Source organism: Coturnix japonica, chromosome 3 (assembly GCF_054131305.1).
Source record: "Coturnix japonica strain WE chromosome 3, WE-NBRP24, whole genome shotgun sequence".
NCBI classification, from domain to species: Eukaryota; Metazoa; Chordata; class Aves; order Galliformes; family Phasianidae; genus Coturnix; species Coturnix japonica.
This window is the reverse complement of record NC_140665.1, coordinates 103,020,513-103,045,006: the sequence shown is the minus strand read 5'-3', so window position 1 is coordinate 103,045,006 and position 24,494 is coordinate 103,020,513. Positions and strand designations below refer to the sequence as shown.

Below are 24,494 nucleotides of genomic sequence, written 5' to 3'. Positions count from 1 at the left end.
GAAAAAAAAAAAATGATAAAAAAAAATAATAATAATAAAGTAAAATTAAGAAAGAAAGAAAGAAGGAAAGAAAACAAAAACAAAGGAAGAAAAAAAAAAAAAAGAAAGAAAAAAGAAAATACTGACAGATTTAAAGCTGCTCTGCTCACAAGCACATTCCATCAGCCCCGGCCTTTTCCCTCCACCCTCTGCCTTTGAAAGGAGAGAGAGAGAACTTCCTAAACGCTGTTATGGTTTTAAGTCTAGGAATCTCAAACATCTCCATGGCTTATCTGCGCTCTGTAGCCACACGGTTAACACAGCGGCTGACCAGCAGCTCCTGCTTGCTGCTGCTGTCTTTTGTAGCATGCACAGACAACAAGGCACTGTTTGCTCATACCTTTCACCGTGGGTGCACCTTACCAGCTACGGCAGCAGGGAAATATTTGGGAGCTGAATGAAATGTATCAGTTTGCTCCTACTGAATCCAGCAACCCTAAATCAGAGGGACTTTTCTATATGTGCTCATACACTAAATTGCTCACAGTGATTTTGGAGACTATCTTTGATTAGAGATCAAGTCTTTGGAAGCCAGGCAAAATATAAAAACACAGACACTCCCCCAGCAAAAAGCAGACAAGGAGGAGGACTCATCTCCTGCTCTCAGGGGCTGCTGTGGAAGGACAAATCATCATCTCACAGAATCACAGCATGGTTGGGTTGGAAGGGACTTCAAGGATCACGAAGCTCCAACCCCCCACCACAGGCAGGGCCACCAACCTCCACATTGATACCAGCCCAGGCTGCCCAGGGCCCCATCCAACCTGGCCTTGAACACCTCCAGGGATGGACGGGGCATCCACAGCCTCTCTGGGCAGCTGTTCCAGCACCTCCCCACTCTCACAGTAAAGAACTTCCCCCTGATATCCAATCTAACCTTTCCCTCCTTCAACTTTAATTAGCTCTGCATTTGTAAGGGGTGTTAGGTAAAACATTGTTGAGTTTTTCTGTTCTTTTAATTCCTTTAGGGTTATATCTTGCTACCTGTTTGTTCATTATGACCTTGTGACAATGTGGTTCCCAGCAAAACTTCTTTCAGCCTTCCCAGCTGGAAGGCAGCTCTATGGGCTAAGGGCTGTGAATGGCAGAAGCTCCACAGTGCAGATGGGGAGATAGAACACATGGGCAGGGTTTCCCAATGACCCCCAGAGTCCTTATACAGTGGTTTCTGGACTCCATCCCTCACAGTGCAATGCGCTGTCCCACCCCAGCACAGACAGTGTGCAACAAAGTAGATCCCGGTTGGAAAAACAGGTAAGACTGAAAAAAAATCTTTTCTTGGGTATAATCATAAGAAGAAATGGGCAGGTTTTCCTAACAGAGCAACCTGACACCGCAGTCTCTATTGAAATATTTTAAGATAATAGCACAGAGGTAAGGATGTGAGCTTCTATAAACAAGTGTTTAGCTCACATTGAAGAACCTGCCTTCCTGAAGCATCCAAAATCTCAACTGGAGTCACTGCATGCCATGACTGCTCAGCACACTTAATGTCAGCCTCTGGACGGCTGTGATATCTGTCATGGGATCTCTGTTGCTCCTTCTGCTGCAGGAAAACACGCAGCATTTGTTTGCTGGAGCCAACTTGCCAACAGAAGGTCAAAGTGCCTTGCCTATAAACAAGCCTTACGAATTCACGATCTGAAGCATGATGTCATGTCTTAAAATGATAAGCTGGCAACAAAGTAAATGACATTTTGTAGAGACGTGCATAATTTTATGTTTACGCTACTGAGAATGAAGGTTCTAATAAGTCATCGGTTGTGTTCCTTTAAAGGGAAGTTTTATAACTGAGATGAATCACAACTGCAAGAGATCAAAGTCAGAAAACATCAATGATGCCATGGGGTACTTTTTAATCTCGTAATGAATGATGATCATGTGCTCTTATGAAGTTGGTCCAACTGCCAACGCCAGATGTGTATATTAAGAGAAAAGTTGTTTGTGATGTGACAGCTCTGGTTGAGCTGCCAGAGAGAGAAGAAAACGAGGAGAACATGCCCGAGATGTCTGAGTGAAATACAGATCCTGGCAGAGAGGGGCACTATTGGCCGATACATAATTTGTTAAGAAAAACACATTTGCTATCAGATCCACTCACTTGAATTCCTCACTGCCCCCAACCACCTCATTTTCCTCCTGCAATGTAAATGCCAGATACACTTATTGAGTGATCACCACTGAACAGTAATAAATCTGCACGAGCAGGGGAGCTCCCGGAATGAGCAGAACTTCAGTGAAACTCCCACGGTACTTCTGAGCTACACGAATGACCAGTCATCCTGGACACATCACTGCCTCTAAAGCACCCAACTGCAGTGACAGAGCCTGCAGAACCAAGCTGACCCCAGAGCAGAGCTTCACTATGGAGCTGAAATTCTTACATCCAAGGCCTCTGAAAAGGGACTTTCTTAATGAACAAATAAAGACAGAAAGGAAGATACAATTACTCCATCTAGGTTACGAAAAACTGACTTTCTAAGTTACGGAGCATCTCTCACTACAGCTGAAATCCATGGGAATAGCAAATAAGGGTCATGTATAGAGGCCGGCTAAACAACTCAGGCAGAACCCAGAGATCACACAGCTATGTTAACACAGGTCTGACTTTGAATTCACAAATCGCCAGCACAGCTTAGTCCCCATTGGTCCCCATCACAGGACCAGCCAAACTTTCCCTTGCTGTTCCACACTGAGCAGCCAACTCTGTCAGCTACAGCGTTTTCAATCTACTCCACTCCATCACTGCATTTTTTGTCTGCACTCTGAGATTTACTCTGCAGATGCCTCAGTACCCAGGAGTGGATTCCAAATGGGAACAGGCAAATGATAAACCCTGTTTTTTACACTCTGAGCGCAGTTTGAAGCAAGCAACAGTTTGAATATTAAAAAGAGCACTGCTCCAGCTAGAGGGACAGCAGGATGAAAATCCCCTTGCTGTGACAGACAGAAATCTCAGATGTGAGAGGGCAGCAGCCTAAGTACCTACAGAAGGAAACTTCTCCATAGCTGGTTGCTTTTTTCTACCTGCTGATCTAGGAGAGCTATTAGAGCTGGGCAGCTCTTACAGAAGGCACTTTGGTTTCCCTCTCTCAGTTGTGCAGGAGATGGCACCACAGCATGGATTAGCATGAGAAACACATCGCTGCATGCAGCCTTCTACTTCTGCCTTGATGCTCAGCAAAACTCCCTGAATGCTCCTCACAGGGCTCACTTGTATGTGCAGATCAAAGGCAAAACAATTATTGGAGATGCCTCCACAAAAGGGATATTTTTAATGTGGTTATTCATCAAATAATTCTTAATCTCCAAATGCAATTTAAATGCAGCTATACCTGGTTAATCCAATCAATTTAGAAAGACTCATTCTAGTCAGATTCAGGAAAAACTCCAGAGCTGGCTCATCACTGCTACCCAGATGGTGTCACACTGATTGCCTTCGAAACGTGCGAGAGAAAGTCAGGCAGAGATCACAATGGAATGACCAGCCTCACCTGTACCTAAAAGCATCGGCCATCCACAAAACTGCTGGAGTGTGGCAAAGCACAACTGTTGTAAAGATGTAGCCGTGAATCACTGTTTAGAGATCCCCTTCCAATAGTTGAAGGGAGCACATAAACAGGAGGAAGAACGGCTGTTTATGAAGGTGGGCAGTGAAAGGACAAGGGGGAATGGTTTGAAACTGAGACAGGGGAGGTTGAGATTGGATCTTAGGGGGAAGTTTTTCACCCAGTGGGTGGTGACGCACTGGCACAGGTTGCCCAAGGAGGCTGTGGATGCCCCATCCCTGCAGGCATTCAAGGCCAGGCTGGATGTGGCTCTGGGCAGCCTGGGCTGCTGGTTGGTGACCCTGCACACAGCAGGGGGTTGGGGCTGGATGAGCACTGTGGGCCTTTGTGACCCAGGCCATTCTGGGATTCCATGATTCTTTGTAAGTTAGGAAGGTGTCCAATACGCTGAGGGACAATCTGATCAGCTACGCTGCCATTAAGCACACTTTCTGTGCACAGATAAGAAACAAAGGCCATGCTGTAGATGCACAGTGTTCAGAGCTTTCTTTGGCCCCAGGGGTTCTGTGATGAGTCCACAGCTGAAAATCAATTTCAGGTGTGATAAGATTAACCAGGTGCATTAATTATCTGATGGCAAAAGAATTTAAGGGCAAACAAAAAGGCACTATATTATATATTTTCCTTCTGTGCTAGGACTGATCCTGTGAGATCGACCTCCTATCGTGCTGTAAATGTCTTCAGTTGGAAGCTTGCAGGAGCTCAGGGAAGCGGCTCGTTGCAGGACCGCATCTATTATGCCTAAATCAGATTATACATAAATACCGTGGGTTTAGTTCTCATTTACACTGGCAGATAATGTATCAAGACCTTGATGTGAATGAGGATCGGGTTTGGGATTGCCCAAATTCAGCCAAGCACTTCAGCGTGTGTTTAATGCGAGTATGTGTGTGGTCCCATAGGCTCCAAATTAAGCATGCGCTTACATATTTTGCCGAGCAAGGCCCAGCGTTTGACAAAGAAATACATTTCATTTATGGATCTCCGTTAAACAGAATTAAGCAGGCATAAGTGCAGCAATAAGAGTGTAATACTCACTTCTTGGCTCCCTCGGCCCATCCACCGTAACCTTTATGGCTCTGTGGTATGTAGCGACTTGGGGGGGATTTGTCAGGACAGTTATTGTCAAAGTAAAGCTCTTCCCTACAAAGGGGGGGAAAAAAAAAGAAACACAACAACGAGGAATGAGTGATTACAACATGAAAACAGTCACATGCGTGTTCTGTAAAGAATCGGAGACGTTTAAAATTATTCCCTGTCGTTACCACAATCGCGAAAATTAAAAACATAACTGACCATAGGAGTTTTCCTCCCCTTCAGTTTTACTCTACGTCAAGAATATGTCCATGTGTTGACAATCTAAATGTTCCTTATTTAATAATGGGTCATCATGCAACGACAGAACAAAAGTGATTCAGTGCCGAGGACAAGCCAAATTCCTCGCTGTATTGAAAGTGGTGTAAATCCAAAGCGAGGCGGATAATTTAAGAATTTACTCCAGTTTTGCAGCTGCGGGACAGAGAGCAGAATGTGGCCACATGTTATTTACTTCGCACAGCTCCGTCGTGTCGTTGTTTGACTCCAACGAGATGAGGAAAGGCTGCGTGTTCCCCCAGGAGCCATTAGTAGAGGGAATCAGCGTCTCCTGCCCTTTGCGCGCCAGGGCTGACGTGGTGATATCATTATTACGGGAGCACACTTTTCCCCTACATACGACTGTATGTCTCTCTGTTCAACACTGAGGCAGCCCTCAGCTTTCCAGCGGCGGTGAGAAACCGCAGCGTGCACGCGCTCTCCCCCCGTCAGGCTGCGGCTGTGTTTCTCAAGGCTGGAGCTCACAGAAGCGCTGCACGAGAGCATCTGGAGCCCTCGGCCGAAGGAAACCTTGAACATGAGCAGAGGGGCTGAGCCGGGTGAGCTGGGCACACATTCGCACCAGGCACCGGCCACTAACAGTTGTAATCTGTTAGATATGCAACCGTTAGTCACGTCAGATAATCAAAACTGAAAACTGCTTCGAGACAGGAAAAGGTGGGCGTGCAGCAGTGACTCAATACAACAGTCAGCATCCCAGGCCTGCCTGCTCCTTTCAGCTGCTCCCCCACCAGGCTCTCAAGTACTTTCTTTCTCTCTCCCTGCCTCTCTCTGCATTTCTGCTGCCGGTGCTTTTCCTCTCGTTGAACTCCGAAGACACACATCTTCAACAATATCTAACAGTACAAACTCAGTGCAGGTTTTTCAAGCCTAATATAGAACAGCTTATATAAAAGGCATAATATGGAACAGAGCTTGGGCTGTCAGAACTCGTGATTGGTCTTTCTCTCCGGCTCAAGCTGTATTTCTGCCCCAAACCTGACAGACATGCATCATTCGTTACCCTGAGTACAACTTCCAACTGTTCCAGCCCTTTTTCTCATAAACTGAAATGTGACATGGATTCTTTGTAAGGACACACAACAGTCACTTGGAGTAAAGTGCTTTTCCAGGTGTAGCTGTGCTCTGGGTGCACCCATCTCTCTGTAGGTGAGGCCAAAAGGTGTCGGGCAGCTGAGGTTGGCCTCAGGTACAGTGGGGAGGCATAGCTGAAGGCAGCTCCCCCCACATGACTGGGAAATGTGTCTGCTCACTCATCTTTTGAGAATGACCACTATGGGACAGTACGGTGTACTGAGGCTGTCCAGTCTTTGTCAAGTCCTGCTCATCCCAATCATTTTGCCTGTGTGTGCCATGCCTATAGGCAGAGCCTGGGATGTGAAGCGATTTCCCCACTGAGCACACAGTGCCTCCACACTGTCTGTTTAGGTCTGGGGTGTTGTGAGCCCTTTATCCAAGCAGGAATTCAGCTGACTGCCTGACACCCACCAGTTTGCCAGGGATGGAACTTAGGCCTCCATTAGCATCAGCCTATCACGGAAAATAGTTCTGACTCTGAAAACATACCATCACTCAGATCACAGTTACCCATATAAAAGGAGCAGAATACAACTGGCAACCACCGAAGGCGCTAAGGGGATTTTCTGAATGCCTTGGAACGAAGCCTTTGGCCTTACACTGCTACCACTCCCTTGATGTGCCAAATCAGTCTACTGATGGCTAAAAATCAGGCCAACAAAAGAATACTATTTTAAAAGGCCCTGTAAAATCATTCCATAGAGAAGCACTGCAAGGTTTAGTATGCTTAAATGCATCTCAACATGATACAGTGGCAAGAAAAAAATGCACTCAGTACCAGCAGCAGAGTTTCCACCTGGCCTGTGAGCACTGCTAAATGATCAGCCAGCCTACCTTGAACAGGTAAGCAGCTCATTTGAAAGGGAAACAGGTTTTGTTCCCTAGATGATATTCTAACAAACAGAAACGTTAATGAATGAACATTAATGAAGCCCTGCCGCACTCAGTAAAACAAAGCATGGTTTTATAGCGGGCTGATGCACAGCCTGCCAGCACACTCGAGTCCCGGGGCTTTCAAGAAATGATTTACATATTACAGGATTGAGAACAAAATATGTTTTTAAGGTCACACGTTTCAGTGACGCTTCTGCCTCCCCCAGATAGATGGAAGTGACTTCAGAGAGATCCTCCCTCTGCTAGGAAATCCTTTAATGCACTTTTTATCGCCTACCTTTATGCCCTCAGACGCTTGAACTATCCGCTTTTAGCAGCCGACGACTAATTGCAGCGCTCTGTTACTAAATTCCCTCTCCAAGCAGGCATCTGGCACTAATGCCTCCGTGTGTCCAAACCCTGCGTGCTTTGTTATTCACACATGTGAGTCCAGCCGACAAAAAGAGGAGGAGATGGACATATGTTGAAGCACAAGGCAAAAAGCAGAAGTCAGTTGGAAAGGGGACTCAGCAGCTTGTGTATGCTGCGTGTTTTTCAGGCAGGTCCCAATGTGATTAAATCATCGAGGAACAACAAAATGAAGGTGACCAGAACAGGTTGCCCAAGGAGGCTGTGGATGCCCCATCCCTGCAGGCATTCAAGGCCAGGCTGGATGTGGCTCTGGGCAGCCTGGGCTGCTGGTTGGTGACCCTGCACACAGCAGGGGGATGGAGCTGGATGAGCACTGTGGGCCTTTGCAACACAGGCTGTTCTGTGATGCTGTGATTCTGTGCTCACAAAGGACTGGAATTCTCTCTTTGCACTGCAGCTCAGCCTTGTAAAAGTGATCTCCTGCGTCTAAACCACAGACAATCAACTTCTGCGCGATTATAAAGAGCTCTGGTTACTTATTCTTATGAGTCCAGAAAGATATTTAAGAGGAATTATGCGAACAAAAACGTGAAGTCAGGGCTCCTGTCAGGCGAGCAGCACAACCATGGATACGAATCCAGTTACTGCACTGAGCCATGGGAAGCATGGAAAAAACGTGGGAGAGAAGGCAAAGCGGTAAGCTGATGATTCACCTTCACAATCAAACTGAGAGATACAGAGATCAAAGAGCGAGCTGTTTAGAAAGATGTAAATCTGAAGGCAGGAACAGGTGTGGATTAGTTTCTTGCCACCGAGAAATGATTTCTTTCTTACTTTATTTTTCCTGTTCTACTTCAAGACCCGCACCTACCGCTATGTGCCTCTGTAAGTAGCTTTCTCACTTCTGTTTGCAACTACTGCTTTCTTTCCTGCTATTTTAAGGAGAGTTATAAAAATCTATCAGTAATGATAACTCTTCCTCCTTTCCTCTCTCTCTCCCCCTTCTCTGTTCTAAGTCTGGGAGACAAGTCTGGACCAATTTCTCCATCCCGCCTCTGGCAGCAGAATGCAGCATTTCAGATCCTCCACCGAGTCCCGGCTGCTTCAAAGGCAAAGCCCTACTTTCTTCCGTTAAGATCATAAGAAATATAGGGGGAGGGGGTCAGCACTGTTTGGACATAATTACACTTCATCAAAAGAAGCTTTCTTCATCTTCCATGCGTGAAAAGTCTGCAAGCAGTTAAGTCTGTCTTTTTTCTTCCTTTTTTTTTTTCCTTTTTTTTTTTTTTTTTTTAAATATAAAAATTGCTATTTGGGAAACCAGCCAAAACTCAGAAAGCCAATATAGTAAAACAGTGCACACCCTTTGTTTTGCTTTGAAGTCTCTTAAATAAATATGTTGAGGGCTTGAAAAGTACACTATCGCTTTTCCATAGATTCTACCCAGACCGATCAGAGAAAAAACTCTATTCCAGGTTGAACGACTGGTGCCCAAATTCAGAGGTTTTGTGTTCCTATGTGCCCACATCTACACCTACCAAGGTGTCCCAGGCCCTCTGGTTGGTTTCCTATGGGCTAACAAAAAAGCTTTTATCATACATTTCAAATGAAACGGCACATCTCGGATCCTTTTGGTACTGCTGGAGCAGTCACACATTGAACTCCTATGGTAAAGCACTGCTAGCGACCGAGCCAGGGAACCTTCAGACCTCACCCAGCAGCACAGTAACAGAGCAGGCTGGTTTTTCCAAAGGAAGCAAGACAAATGGAAGAGGAAGGCAGCACTGCATCCCAAAGGGCAGCGAAGGCCATATTTATACTGCATCGCTTCTGCAGGAGTTATTCTGTTTTCAAGGTATCCTTTATTACCAATAATTTTCAAGATGTAAAATGATAAAGAGAGCTGTTGGCCAAGTCACTAATATAAAAAATAGCTGCTGTGAGCCACACTGATGGAATCACTTTCACAAAACAGCCGTAATTGTAAAAGCATGCAGGCTGACTGAAACTATCGCGGCCTCCATCCTACGTTTGGTGAGCATTTTGGGGGGAGAAATAGCCCTAAGATGTACAGCTGCCGTTAAAGTGTGTGACCGTACATTAGCTTTATTACTGATTCTCCACACACACAGTTCAGCTTTTATTTCTTCCTTTCCCTCCACGCAGGGCCAGTTTAAAACAGAAATAATTACTGCAAGTACACAACGCATAAACACTGAGGCTGAATTGATGGCTGATTGATACAACAGATCCCTCTGAGCATTTCTGCACTAAGACTGAAGTGCCAGCTTCCCTCAAGTGGTCATTTCAATCACTACCTTGAATTTTAAAGGCAGCTGCAAGAATCTTACATTATTTTCGTGCTCTCAATGGTGACAAAGGCTTTCTAAGTACGCTTACAGTGAGAGCGGAGCTGGTCTCCTCTCACTGGTGACAGGATGAGAGGAAATGGCCTCAAGTTGAGCCAAGGTAAGTTTAGGTTGGATGTTAGGAAACACTTCTTTACAGAAAGGGTAGTTAAGTACTGGAATAGGCTCCCCAGGGAGGTGGTTGAGTGGCTGTCCCTGGATGTGTTTAAGAGCCGTTTGGATGCAGTGCTCTGAGATATGATTTAGCAGAGGGTTGTTAGAGTTAGGGTACTATGGCTAGGCTGCGGTTGGACTTGATGATCTTTGAGGTCATTTCCAACCTGAGTAATTCTATGATTCTGTGATTCCCAGGTCACAGGATCCTCCTGAACAGCTGGAAGACAATGACAGCACTCTAAATCTCCCAAAAAAATTGGAAGCTGCCCTCCCTGACATTTAAAGTAAAGACTGAATTTCGTTCCATCCAAAGCTTACCATCAATTCATATACGTCAGGCAGGTTACTAACAAGAACAGCGAGGTTTCTGTCTGCAGGTCACACACAAAGGGCAGGGAAGCACCAGAAGGCTTTCTACCAATAGCTGTGAGCTTTCAAAGACCATAACTTAAAACACATGTGATGTGCAACGCTCCTTTAATTCTAGCTCTCCTGCAACAGCTCCAACAGAAGCGCTACTGCTGAAAGGAATCCTTCATCTCTTCTTACAGCGGCCTGAGATGCACTGCCTGACCATAAGAAAACCATCACGAATATCCTCGTTTCCTTCCTCCTCTGCTGCGTGATTAAAATGGGGAACCAAGGTATTCTGTGAATCATTTCTCAAAACTGGCGCTCCAAAAATGAACAAAGACGTGGCAGGAAAGCTTTGCAAGGGAGAACACCTCGCTGGGATGGCAAGTTTGCAAATAAAACTGGCATGTGTGAAAGGCAGGCAACGATTTATCGACACATGTTTCCTTGTGAAACGAGGCTGATGCTCAGGCCTTCCCTTCAGCCTGCTGTGCATGCACACAAAGCAGCCACCTACCTCTGCCACTCCTGCCCACAAATCGCAGGTCATTGAATCTGGCCACCTGGTTCTTCATCACAGCAGAAGCGTTTCGCAGCTCTGCAGAGTAGTTCTCGTCATTCCCAGCCATCACGGTGACCACGGTCCCATCAGGCACTTCTCCTAAGGCCACCACCTGTGAGAAGGGGACAAGAAAGCACAGCTCGTGACAAAGCGCTCTGCACTTCCTTGCAGTGCATACCTTCACAGCACTGAGCCTCTGCTCCAATGCCAAGGTGGGAGAACAGCAGCTCTGGCTTCTCCTACTATTAATTCAGTCCATCTCCTGACACAAGTGTTTTACATTTTATCATAAGTCCTGCTGGAAACGTCTTTTCCCATAGATGACCGTGCTTGATGCTAATAACTGAAGGTTGCACTGTGATATTCATTAAGTATAAAAGAGTATGTATGTATATATATATACTCGGAATATATAGCACAGAATCATAGAATAGCCTGTGTTGCAAAGGCCCACAGTGCTCATCCAGCTCCAACCCCCTGCTATGTGCAGGGTCACCAACCAGCAGCCCAGGCTGCCCAGAGCCACATCCAGCCTGGTGCACACACACAGTGTTACACGGCCCAGTGTGCTGTGAAGCATTCCTTCACAGCAATAAAAATCTATGACAAAAGCATACAAAATCTGAAAGTATTTATAATAGGCTGTACTGCCGAAAAACAAAAATCATCTCACTTAAGAGAAAGTATGAAGCAAAGCTGTAATGCCATATAAAACAGGTTCTGCCGATGCCTTGCTGCAGGTAACAGCACCCTAAAGTCAAATGGGAATCCTGCCACCAACTGCTGCATCTGCATGGAAGGGCTGCAGCCTGAAGGGACCCCACAGGAACAGGAGAAGCTCTGGGCAGGGTGGTGAGCAGCCCCCAGCCCACCTGGCTCTGGCTGCAGTTGGCTCCAGGGGCTGCAAAGGGAGCTGTCAGATCACAGCTCATCAGCTGCTGAACTCGCACCCCCGGTAAATGGATACTGGCTCAAAGCCTAACGCAGGGAGCTGCCTGCAGTGTGCTCCCGTCTCGGCTTATGGCAGAGCACGTTGTCTCCAGGCAGCCTCGATAAGCACATCAGCACCCCGGGTACTTGCAATCTATGCTTTCTACACAGCGAGCAATAAACAAACTAACAAACAAGAATCCCTTGAGCTCCAGAAATGCAAAGTAGGGCACACGAATCCATTGGGGCTGTGGAAGAGGGAGTACAACCACTGCAGCCCCTCTGCAGCCCCACTCCCTCCTGTTCCCTCCTGCTGCCCAGCAATGCAGCACCCCTCACCTCAGGGCTGGGCAGGGCCGACATCCTCCAAAAAGGCCCTTTGCACACAAACACCCCATTACTTCTGATAGGTTTCCTTCCCAGCCTCTCCTCCTGTCAGTGCTGTTTGGTTCCACATGCGCTGCCAAGGCCATCCCTGCGTCTCCCACCTGCACGAAGCTCATCCCTCTCATTGCAGCTGATGCAATGTCTGAGCTTGGCTCACTGTGAGAGGTGAGCTAAGATCAGGGCTGAAAAGACAGCTGATAAAAGAGCCTCCAGTCACACCAAAAGCTCCTCACTACGTAAAACGTTTCTCACTGTCACACTTTCAGACCTCATTGCCAAGAAGCACCAGAAGGTAACAGCGACAGCACTGCCCAGAACAAAGCTCTGCACGGGGAGTTTGAAACCCAGAGCAATACAGAGCACTGGGAGAATTTTCTGCATGGAATGACTGCATGAACTTTGATCTGGAAATTTTATGCCAAGCATCCATCAGAAATTACTTCAATATTCATAGGAAAGGGACTGTAAGTGCACGGCAAAGTGGTTACGAGCGAAGCAAAAGAGTAAAGATTAACACAGGCACAGCGTGGGTTTGTTACCTATTCTTCAAACACGAAAATTTCCACCATTTCATGGTGTTTACCTCCACATGAAGCTACCTGCACATTTGGATGATTAAAACTACGTTTTTCTATCTATCTCTAACCAAAGCCCCAAAAGGCGTGAGAGCTGGTGGAGGACACGGAGTAAAACCAAACCTGCCCTTACAGACGCATCTCTTTGCACAACACAATTCCCATCTGCTTAATAGACCTATTTGCCTGCTTTCGGTCTGCTGGGATTGGAAACGGCCACACTACGTTTCCTATGCTGGAAGTGACAGAAACACTGCACAGGAGCAGGCACAAGCAAAAAGCTTGTTCTGAACGAAGCTGCAGTACCTGTTGCACGGACACTGATCTCTATCACTCCGAAAACTCCTCTTGCAAAGCACTGAATTCAAGGAGCCTCTGAATCTCAGCTGTCTGGGACTTGAGAATGTCTCTGCTGGAGATATTGCCAAAAGAGCATCTGATACTATTAAAAATATTATAATGTTCTATAACTTGAAACAGAGAAACTGATTTGCACGACTTCTTTTTTTTATTATTATTATTTGTTTAAAAATATACATCTGGGCTGGCAGTTTATACAGCAGGTTGCAGCTTGAAGCTATTTAAAACAGCTGAGTTATAAACTCTGAAAACTGGGGTTTGGAGTGGAAATGCTGACAGCCCCTGAACTACTGCTGTGCTACTGGGAGAGGTCTCACACCTCATGGCTGTTCTGCTTTCCTTCTGCCCACTGCAGTGCTCTGCTGTTATCAGCATTGGGTGGGATCACAGCCAGCAGCCACCCGAACAGCCAGCAGGGCACTGCATCCTTACAGCCACCCCAATAAGGCACTGCAAACTTACAACCACCCCAGTAAAGCACTGCAACCTTACAGCCACCCCAATAAGGCACTGCATCCTTACAGCCACCCCAATAAAGCACTGCAATATTACAGCCACCCCAACACTCAGCATTACAGCCACCCCCAATAAGGCACTGCAACCTCACAGCCACCCCAATAAGGCACTGCAACCTTACAGCCACCCCAATAAGGCACTGCAACCTTACAGCCACCCCAACAACCAGCAGGGCACTGCTAACCGTACAGCCACCCCAATAAGGCACTGCATCCTTACAGCCACCCCAATAAGGCACTGCAACCTTACAGAAAACCCCAATAAAGCACTGCAAACTTACAGCCACCCCAACACCCAGCAGGGCACTGCATCCTTACAGCCACCCCAATAAGGCACTGCAACCTTACAGCCACCGCAATAAGGCACTGCAACCTTACAGCCACTCCAGCACCCAGCGGGGTGAGTCTTCATGGCCTTCAGAAAGAAAGTAGAGCCAAATCCCGATGGCTGCAGCCAACAAAAGGCTCTTACACATCACAAAGGGAACAGAATTGGGTGCATGGAGCACAGTGCCCATTCCTCTGCTGCCCGGGCACTGCAGCGTGGTCAGAGCAGCACCAGCAGGCACAGTTTGCACAGCCAACCTCACCACCTGGTCCGTGAGCCCCATGCAGACTCTCTCCCTGCAGCGTGTAAATATTAATACTGAAAATTCAAACGTGACGCTCAGCCAACGTTATTTCACAAAATGATAATCAAACCCAGCGCTGTTTATTGCACACTTCCTTCCCCGCGTGTGATTTATATCTAACTTCTTTCTCTTTTAAATTAAAACAGTGCTACATCCAGAGCACTTTTTAACTGGAGAGCTCTGTGAGAGAATTATGGCACACTTAACGCACCACTCAAAACATTATCATCAACATATTATTTATTGCCAATAAAACTTCAAAAACTCTGTTGTCTGTGAGCCATTTTACTTTCAAGTTTCTGCCTCGCTGAGATTCCTATAGCCCAAATCTGTCTCTTTTTTGCAGTGTTTTAGAGATAATTGCCATTCTGCTGTATCGCATCAAGTGTTTCACTGCAGCTTCTTCGGTCTGAAAGCAGCGGGCAGCTGCAGGAAAGCTGCACTGATAAATGAGATTCAAGTTTAAAACCTGTCCGATGGGTCCCAACCATCATTTTGCTATGCAGAAAGTCTTATCAGCGCCTGTTGCTGTATGGTACTTCTGCTCCTTGCTCACACCTTCTGCCTTGGATGCACACAGTGTGGCCCTGTCAGCCTCCACCAGGAAACAAGGGCATCCAGACACGGCGTGTTTTAAGAGCATCTTATATGCTGCGTGTGACAGCTCAGAGCTGAAGGGACAACTCAGCACATCGATAAACCTCCCGCATCCACACCTGCCTGCAGCCCACACACCACCCAAATATCAGAACCTATGAGCACAAACACGCCGGGATGCGCTCTCGCTCTTTGCTCTCGCTCTTTGTAAGTCCTTTTATCACATGTACTGGGAATAACATCCTAAATACCACTCAGCTGAGCCCCACTGCCTCCCTGCAGTGAGCTGGGACCGCACGCTCTGGGTGGCTGCAGGGCAGGGGCACGCTCAGCCTTTTCAAACGGAAGCAGAAATACAGAAGCAATAACACAGAGCCCTCACGTTACTTCTATAGGAAGGAACTACAACACTGAGCTCACCTACAAGCAAATTAATCACAACTGCGATCCTGGGAGACGACTCCTCACACCAGGAATCAGAGCCAAGCTCTGACCTGAGCCTCATGGACTGGAGGCACCCCATAACCTAGTGGCACCCCGTAACCTGGTGGCACCCCATAGGCCCCACAGCACCCGCAGACCAAGTGGCAGAACACACCCCACTTTCTGCTATTTCCACCCAAGCACAAGGCAGGCCCTATGCAGGGTAACTGCAGCTACAGACCCAGCAGGTCTCTGCCCCTCTGCCTTCATCTCTACTCCCTCTGATAGCAAAGTGCCAGCAGCACACCGCCTTTATGGCCAGACACACCAAAACCAGCTCTTTCAGCTGTTTTGACCCATTTTATTTCCCTGACAAAACAAAGATAGCATGGCTGGCATGCAGAAAACACAACCCAAGGGGTCGTTCTGGCAGCACTGGAGCGCAGGGCTGCTCCCAGACTGTGCCCGTGAGCCACTGCAGGCAAGTGCTGCCGGCCTTAGGACATGGTTGGGGGGCTCAGTGCAGCCGTGCAGGGCTGTGGGGAGGACGGAGGGCTGCAGAACACAGCACACAGCCGGGGCTGCTACTGCAGCTTTTAATAAACGTTTTCCTCTCATCAGCGTGCGCGGGGATGGAGGCAGAAAATGAGAAGCTCAACACCCCCCCCAACCACTCCGTGGAGGCCAGGAGAAGTGAATGGGTTCCCCCATCAGGACCCCAATCCCTGCACTAAACCCATATGTGCCCCCTCCCCAGCTCCAGGAGCTGGGACAAGAGTCTGGGATTTTGGGGGTGCCCCTTAGGGAAGGTTTGGAGGCAGCACCCGTTCTGCACCCCTGCACTGAGCTCTTGCAGATGGGTGAATCTCGTTATAAGAAAACTTCTTTTTTTAAAGGAAAGCTGCTAAGAGGATCACAGTGGGGTGCATTGGTGGTGGCACAGGGACAGGGGGAGCCAAGAGGGGGGCAATGCTTTAAGGGAATAGAAATAACATGACTGATCGCAGAGGTTGGGAGGGTTCGGTGGCACAGCACACACTGCAGCACGGGGGGGGCACAGCGTGCCCTGCAGGATGGGAGGGCATGAGAGGGTCTGCAGAGAGGGGGTAAGGATGTTCTATGGGACAGAGAGGGAACAAGGAGCACTGCAGGGCAGAGAGGGCTCAGGATGCACAGTGGGATGCGGGGCCATGGCAGACAGAAGGATGGGGGTATATGAGGCAACGCCAGACTGGGGGGGGGGGGCAGGAGGAACTGGAGCACCGAGGGTGGCACGGAAGACCCTACGGAGCCTTGGGACACACACACTGTGCAGAAGGGACACAGAAATCAGTGCAGGGTGGGGGACATGGGAGGCAATGCAGCACGGGATGGGGGGGGGGGGGCACAGGAGGCACTGTAGGGGGCACAGAAGTCGCTGTAGGATGGAGAAGCAAAAGACTCAAGGCAGGAATGGGCACACGCATAGGAGCTGTTGAAGAATGGGGGGGCACAGAAGTCAGTGTAGGACAGAGGGGGCACAGAACTCATTGCAGGATGAGGGGATGCACGGTGCAGGATGGGGGGGCGGGAGGGGGCTGAAAGGGGGGGAGACACAGAAGTCAAAGAAAGCCCGGGGTGCACAGGAAACTTTGTAGGACTGGGGGTCACAGAAGTCAGTGCAGGATGAGGGTCTGCAACAGAAGTCCGTGCAAAACGAGAGGGGGGCACAGAAGTTACTGCAGCACGGGGAGGGGGGGGGAAACACGGGAGTCATTGCGGAGGGCGGGGGGGCTGGGGGGGAGGCACAGAAGTCACCGTAGGACGCGGGTGCACAGAAGTCAGTGTATGGGCTCAGAGCTCAGTGAGGCGGGCGGAGGGGAGCGGGAGGCACAAGAGGATGGGGCGGGAGGGGGGCACAAGAGGATGGAGGGGGGGATGGGGGGCTCAAGAGGAACGATGGGATGAGAGGGGCTCAGAAGTCATCGCGGGAGGCACTACGGGGGGGGGGGGCACGGCGGGCATTGCGGGCTGGGGGGGCGAACACCGCAACGTCTGCGGGCGGAGGTGATGGGGAAGGGGGGGCGAGCGGCCGCTGTCAGCGCGGGGGGAGAAGCGCTCACCTTGAAGGCCACCGGGAGGGTCTTATTGCAGCGCCAGTGCGAGGGCAGCACGGAGCACAGGAAGTTGGGGCTGTCGGTGCGGACCAGCTCGGCCGGGTGGTCGGCGATGATCTCCACCATGGTGCGGTTATCGTGCGGCCGCAGCCGGGGCACGGCGGCTTCTTGCTGCTGTTGCTGTTGCTGCTGCTGCTGCTGTTGGGCCACTACGACCGGGCTGACCTCGCTCATCTTGCCGGGCTGCAGGCTGCTGGAGGGGGGGCTGAACCTCCGGCTGGTGCTGGGATCTACGGGAATACGCATCACAACAGCCACAAGTTAGCGAATTGGGGGGCGGGGGGGCGGGGGGGGGGGGGAGCGGCGGGGGGATCGCTGGAGGAGGCGTGTAGTGAGGGGTGGGGGTTGGGGGGGAAAAAAGTCTTAAAAACAAAATAGCGAAAAATGGGGCGAATGAAAAAGCGGAGCGTTTGTAATAAAAAGAGGAAAAAAAAAAAAGAGAGGCGGGGGGGGGACGGGGGGCAAAAAATCGGGCGGAAAAAAAAAAGAAAAAAGCACGGAAAAAAAAACAAAACCAACACAACGGCACAAAAAGAATTAAAAAAAAAGCCCCAGATCTCAGTTATCTCAGTCTGTTGTCGTTCGTTCGCTCGGGGCTGCGCTGCCCTCAGCTACGCCCGGCGCTGCGGCTCCGTCCCGCAGCCCGTCCCTGCCCGGAGCCGCTTCTCCTCCGTCCGTCCGTCCTTCCCCGCTTCCAGCCGCCGCTCCTGCCCTCAGCGCCGCGCGACTTTCTCTCCTTTTTCCTTCCTCTCCCTTCCCGTCCGCTTTTCGGGCTTGAAGAGGGGGCGAAGGCAGCCGGCTGTGCTCGCCGCTTCAAGAGGAGCGTCACTCGCAATGAGCGAAGGGGAAACGTCCCGGTTTCTTCCGAAGAATTCTTCCTCCTCCTCCGGCCAAACAAACGGCGAAGAAAAAGGGAGCGAAGCCTTAGCGCCGTGCCGGGGCTGCGGTGCGAGGAGCGGTGCGGGGCTGAGCGCCGGGAGCGGCCCGGGACGAAGATCGGGGCTCAGGGCGAGTCCGGCGCCCGGCTTCCAAACGGCAGCATCGTCGGGAGGGGGCAAAAAAGAGGAGAACCCCCCCCCCGGAGCAGCCCTGTGCGGGCTGATTCCGAAACTCTGCCCGAGGAAACGGTGGGGAAAGGCAGCTTCGGTGCGGTCCGGTCCGGTTAATTGAGTCGCTGCTGGATCCGAGTCCGGGGAGCCGAACCGGGTAACTGGAATCGCTCGTTTGGTTTGGTGGGGTTAATTTTTAGGGGGGCGGTTGTTTGGTTTTTTTTTCCCCCCTTTTCTCGATGAACAGCAGCAGGCAAAAAAAAGTCACTATCTCAGCAGTCATTCAGGTGTCGCTTTGCGGGAGTTACGCTCCGCTCTCCGAAAAATCGCGTCGGTCGAGAACGATAAAGAATATATTAAAAAAAAAAGAGGCAAAAAGCAACAAAAGTTCTTTCGGGTGCCGAAGAGCTGCGTGCGGGGAGGCGGAGGAGCCGAGAGGGGGGAGAAAAAACAACACGCAGGAAAAGAAAAAAAAAAAAGAAAAACAAGAAGAAAAAAAAAACTCCGCAGTCTTTTTTTTTTTTTTTTTTGTCCTGAATGCGGTTTTTTTTTTTTTCTTTTGGAGGCTGGGACTTCTAATGATTAGGGGGTTTGTGGTTTATATATACGGGGCTCTCCGGCTGGGGCCATCATTATGCTGATGAGAGTCAGCAGCACGTGGTGCTGCGCTCCTCAGCCTTCTGCAGCCTTCAAAATAAATACAACAATGTGCATCCCCCCCACAACCCACCCCGCTCCCCCCCCCCCCCCCAAGGAGGAGAGCCCTCGCCTGGAGCCGCCCGCAGCCGCGGGGAGGGGGCCGGGCCGGAGGAAAGGAGGGGGGGTCCGAGGGGGGAGGGGGGCGATGCGCTCAGTTGCGCTCCGGGTTTTTTCCATTAACACTTTGGGGTTGGTTTGTTTGGTTGATTTGATTTGTAAAAGAAATAGAAATAGTCTTGTTTGCAAGAATATATCTATAGAGAGAGGAGAGAGTCGGTGCCCAAGGGTTTGTGCTGAGACTCCGGTAGTCTAAAGTCTAAAACATTTCCTTGAATGAATGAAAACTATGCCAGCATCCCCCCCCCCCCCCGGTTAAGGTAAAGGCAGGCGGGTTTGTTTTCTCCCTTTAAAAAAAAATAAAATTAAAAAAAAATAAAAAAAGCAAGAAAAGGGCAGATCTTATTAAAAACAATTTACATACCCAATGGTAACAAAGTGTCGCCGCCCCCCCGAGCACACAGCGACCTATCACAGCCCGCCCTCTAATTTCTAAGGCTCCCCCCGCCCCGGCGCTTCCCCTCTTTCCCCCTCCTACCCCCCCCCCCCGCCTTGCAGCCTGCGTGCAGCCCGGCCCGGCTGCGGTCCGTCCGGCTGGGGGTGCCGAATGTGGGGCGGGGGTGGTGGGAGCAGGAGGGGTAGTGGGGGGTTTGTGCCGCGCACCGTTTTCTCCCAGCTGTTACGAAGCTCAGCTCCGCCGCTCAGCACCGGCCGGACCCCGCGCACAGCCCGGCAGCTCCACGGGGAAGAGCGGAGGGGGGGTTGGAGGAGCCGCCCCCCGGGTCTCCCCTCGCCCCCCGGGTCTCCCCTCGCCCCCCGGGTCTCCCCTCGCCCCCCTCCCCGCGGTCCCGGCGCGGAGCACAGGGATGAGCAGAGCGGGGCGGTGCGCGGCGCGGAGATGTGCTGGTCGGGCACAGGGGAGAGCTCTCGCTCCGCGCAGCGTAGCGCCGGGGCCGGCCTGCGTTCTATCGTCCCTCCTTCTCCTTTCCCACGATCGCCGTGGGGAGCGGCAGCCCCCGACCCGGCGAGCTGCCGGCTTTCCTTCTCTCCTTTCCCCTTTTATTTTTATTGCCTTTTTAATATTCATTCTCGTGTCGATGGATGCGGACGGTTCCCACCCGGCGGCCCCGGGCGGCCGCTGCGGGTACCCAAACCGGAGCTCGCCGTGCGCCTTCCGAACGACGAGCCCTCCTCGGCGCACGGGCGCACTCGGAAGCTCTGCTTTACCGCAGCAGCAGTAAGAAAATACATTTGGGTAGGACGCTTATGGCCGCGTTTCTCCCCGCTTTGGCCGAAGGGGAAATACATTCCACCGCGAAGGTGCTCGGAGGAAAGCGAGAGGCTCTTAGAGCCAGCTGCTACGTGTGCCCGGTGGCTGTGATTTATTTCATTTCCAACCAGAAGATACGCTTCCAGTTTTAATTACTTGTATACTAAAAAGTTTTACGGTTACCTCTCTTCCTGCTAAAATAAAATAAAAACTTAATTAGAATCAACTCAAATAAGTTATTGGAAGCTACCGGGGTAAGGTTTATACTGTATTTCTATAAGCACTGGAACAGGTTGCCCGAGGAGGCTGTGGATGCCCCATCCCTGCAGGCATTCAAGGCCAGGCTGGATGTGGCTCTGGGCAGCCTGGGCTGCTGGTTGGTGACCCTGCACACAGCAGGGGGTTGGAGCTGGATGAGCACTGTGGGCCTTTGCAACCCGGGCTGTTCTATGATTCTACGATTCGAAGGTCACTTAAAATAGTCCATGGTTATTTATAATGCCGAAATAAAACTTTCCGCTGAACGCCCTGACGAAGTCTCAGGTTATCTGGCACAGCTGATTTTCAGTCTCCGAGCAAAAATTCCCTCCCTGCTCAACATTTACACAGTGAGTGGGAACTTGGTGCAGCCTGGAACAGCTCGCAGCGTTAGGAGTTTTATTTCAACGCTTATGGACAAATTAATAAAAGCACCAGGAAGGTTTATGGAGCTGCATGAGAGCTGGATGGGATGTTTTAGGGCGAGCGATTGCTGTTATGATATATAGGATCTGGAACTCGGGTTTGGCTGAAGCAGAGAGCAACCCCGCTGCTCTGCTCTGCTCGGCTTTCACTGCACAACTTCTCGGAATTGAAGCCCCGGTTGCAAAATGGGTCATATTTTAAGATGTGAAGAGAATGGAAGGAGGTTGGTGAAAAAAGAAATGTGCTGGCGTTGCACATTGGGTCTTAACAAACACCTTCAGCTCCGCGTTATAAAATCAGATTTTTGCCCTCACGGCTGCGTTCGCTGCAGTTGTGATCAAGTTTTGGCTGTCTCACTTTTAGCTGTGGATATGGCTATAATTACACCAGAAAGGTGATATTGCAAACAGCACGGGGTTTGTTGATGGTTGCATTTATAAAGGACAGGCCCAGTACACTCCTGTTGCTCGGGATGAAAAATAATTGTCACATTTGAAAGGTTCCAACCTGGACGACATTCCCTAAATAAACAGCTGTGCTGCCAGGCCGTGGGGCTGCAATGTGCTGTAAATACAGCGACTGCAGAATGTATTTTGAGCTGTAGAAGTAAATGGGCTTTGTGAAAAAGGAGAAAGCTGATGGGTTCACCGGGTTTGTTATTGCATCGGGTATTTTTAGTCGGAGCGACTCCAGCCGTGTCAGCAATTATTACTGGAGCTAAGGACGTGCCAATGCTCTCCTTCCAAAATCTGCCTTCCCAAAGGTTTAAATTCACTTGTGAAAATGTGCATTGGGTCAAAACACACCGACTTTGGTGAGCTCTGTGCCACCGGAGCTCTGCCTGAGTGCCATTCATTCCAGCAGGGCACAAGGAGCTCCGCTGGCTGCTGGCAGCACTGGGGCTGCAGGTGGGCTGTGTGCCCTGCTGTGCATTGCTTGTTTATTATCCTGGGTAGGACAAATACTGACCCCACAGTGTTGGGTCTGTGGTGATGAGCTCTGCAACAACCACATCCATACTCAGGCATGGGACAGCTCTGGACTGTTTAACTACTGTGTCCCTGTCTCACTGATTTATGGCTTAAATAAAGCACATCTTGTGTCCTGCAGTTCACAGAATCACGGCATGCCTTGGGCTGGAAGAAACCTTAAGGATCATGAAGCTCCAACCCCCCACCACAGGTAGGGCCACCAACCTCCACATTGATACCAGCCCAGGCTGCCCAGGGCCCCATCCAACCTGGCCTTGAACACCTCCAGGGATGGACGGGGCATCCACAGCCTCTCTGGGCAGCTGTTCCAGCACCTCACCACTCTCACAGTAAAGAACTTCCCCATGAAATTAGTTGAAAACATTCAATACTTCAGCACCACACATTAGTTTTTAGCATCTATAGTCCCTCATATGAATACAAACTAGAAAATGATTACATAAAAAACAAAAAAATTAATCTAAATCTAAACAGGAGCAGCAGGAAGCTGTTAGGGTCCCAAAGCTGGGGGACAGTCCTTTTTTCCTTTGTACAATTTCAGACCAAACAAGTACATTATTTCAGAGCTATAAAAGCTAAAAACTAAACTTACTTTTTCTTCCTTTCCCCCCCTGCTTTTAGCATATACGAGAGCAGAGTGAGTCAAACGCTTCACGGTTATTTTTTCTGTTGACCTCAATGAAAACCGGTTCCCTCGACTAACTGGGGGGAAAGTGGGTGGTAGAACTGTTTGTAATTAAAAAGAGTTTATACATTTGGAACCTTGCAGAGTGCCCGTGTTCTGAATGCTGTGTTTAAGAGGCTAATGAAGTGCACTGTGGCCAGATACAACTCGAGAGAGCTCCACAGTAGAGAATGTGAGATGCACGTCAGACTGGAGGGGCAGAGGTGGCTGTAACGCTCCCAACCACAAGCATTCCAGATCCTTGCCTTACTCTCTTTGTGTTGCAATGGTCAGGATTCCCATTGTTAATCTATTCCCAATAGCATGAATGGCAGAAATAGTTTCTAGGCAGACTCTTTGTTAAGAGCGTGAACATGGAAACTGGAGCGGTACAGAAACGTAGTGCAAAATTTCTCCTAAAAAAGGATGAAAACATACAATACCGAGAGTGCAGGAGCAGAATGGGAGACCAACATGTGGGTAATGCTCAATGTAAACACAACATACAGAGTAAATCAACTATTTGTGGAACTACCGAGTTTGGTCTATTTTTTGCTCTTTCTTTCCCGAAAATTCCCTCAGATGAAGATCTGAGCACAGCCAGGGCACCCCAAGGGATCAGCAGCATTACTGTATTGATGACAGAACCTAAGCCTGGAATTGCTGAGCATGTGGGTGACGTGTGAGCACAAAATACCTCCTCCCCCAAAAAGCATTGGCCCAGAAACGAGCCATAAGAGTGGATGACCAAACATTAACCATCACAGGAATGAGCCTCGTTAGTATTAAATACAAAACCCTTCTGGCAGAAGAAATACTTTAGGTGAAGCTGCCGGCTGTATCTGCAGTTAAGCTCGTCTGCCACTTTCCAACATAAGACCTCATTTTCACTCACATCACGTTGCCAAATTTGAAGAGTTCAGGATGCGATTTTCAATCCTAAATCTGCCTCAAGCTCTTTTTTTCTCCCTTTTTGGAAGCTTCCATCAGGAATAGTGCTGCTGCTTTCCAGAGCAATGTTAAGACAAATACACATTGCTTCTCTAACTTTTCAGACTTCTTAGAGACTCATCTCAGTATCTTTTCTAGAGCAGGAATGGGAAGCTTTAACAAGGAGGAGAAGAACGGGGAGGAAAAATCAGATAAGTTCCATTTGTTGCCCTTGACCAAAGGGATCCACCCAGACTTGGCTGAGTTATAAGCTTCTGAAAATTGTTGAGGTTTTTCCTTGCGCGTGCGCAGTGGGAAGGAGCAGCTGGCAGCCGAGCTCTGCAAAGCCTCCACTGCGGCCGTGGGCTTCAGGCAGGACTGGATCTGCTATCAGCCCTGTCTGACCAGTATTCTCAGACACTGGGCTGCACGGGATGTTTTAGGGGAAGGGATAAGAAAGCTCGGAGTCAGCAGTGAGATATGGGATGTGTTCCTCCTTTAAGGTCTCATCCTAGTTAATAGTAGCTTGCAAAATATGATCTGAATGTTTGTCAGCAGCTCAGTTTTAAATGGCGTCTTATAAGTCTGGCTTATGCTGTCAGTTTGGATGTCAGTTCCATGCAGTTTCTTGAGTGGTCTGCTTCGAGGTGATAGAAAAGAATAAAACATACACATTCTGCACATCTCTTTTATAATGCACTTCAAAATTCAGTTACGGTAAGTTTCAAGCTATTCGTCTCAAATGCTGATCGGGCTCTTAAAAGGAACTCAGGTAATTAATTAAGATCTTAATTGTTAACACTGGACATTGCCCCATCCCTGCAGGCAT

General features: G+C 49.3%; 1 protein-coding gene across 4 annotated transcripts in view; it reads right to left on the bottom strand.

Annotated features, from left to right (window-relative positions):
• The window catches only part of RUNX2 (RUNX family transcription factor 2), a 195,363-nt gene that overhangs the window by 124,764 nt on the left and 46,105 nt on the right, over nucleotides 1-24,494 (bottom strand). For all 4 annotated transcript variants that reach the window (XM_085542310.1, XM_085542309.1, XM_085542312.1 and 1 more), the window contains exons 3-5: nucleotides 17,267-17,550; nucleotides 10,701-10,857; nucleotides 4,647-4,751 (exon numbers count right to left, since the gene is read on the bottom strand). In XM_085542310.1, the coding sequence (XP_085398436.1) occupies nucleotides 4,647-4,751; nucleotides 10,701-10,857; nucleotides 17,267-17,550 (546 nt within the window). The remainder of the gene's footprint in view (nucleotides 1-4,646; nucleotides 4,752-10,700; nucleotides 10,858-17,266; nucleotides 17,551-24,494) is intronic.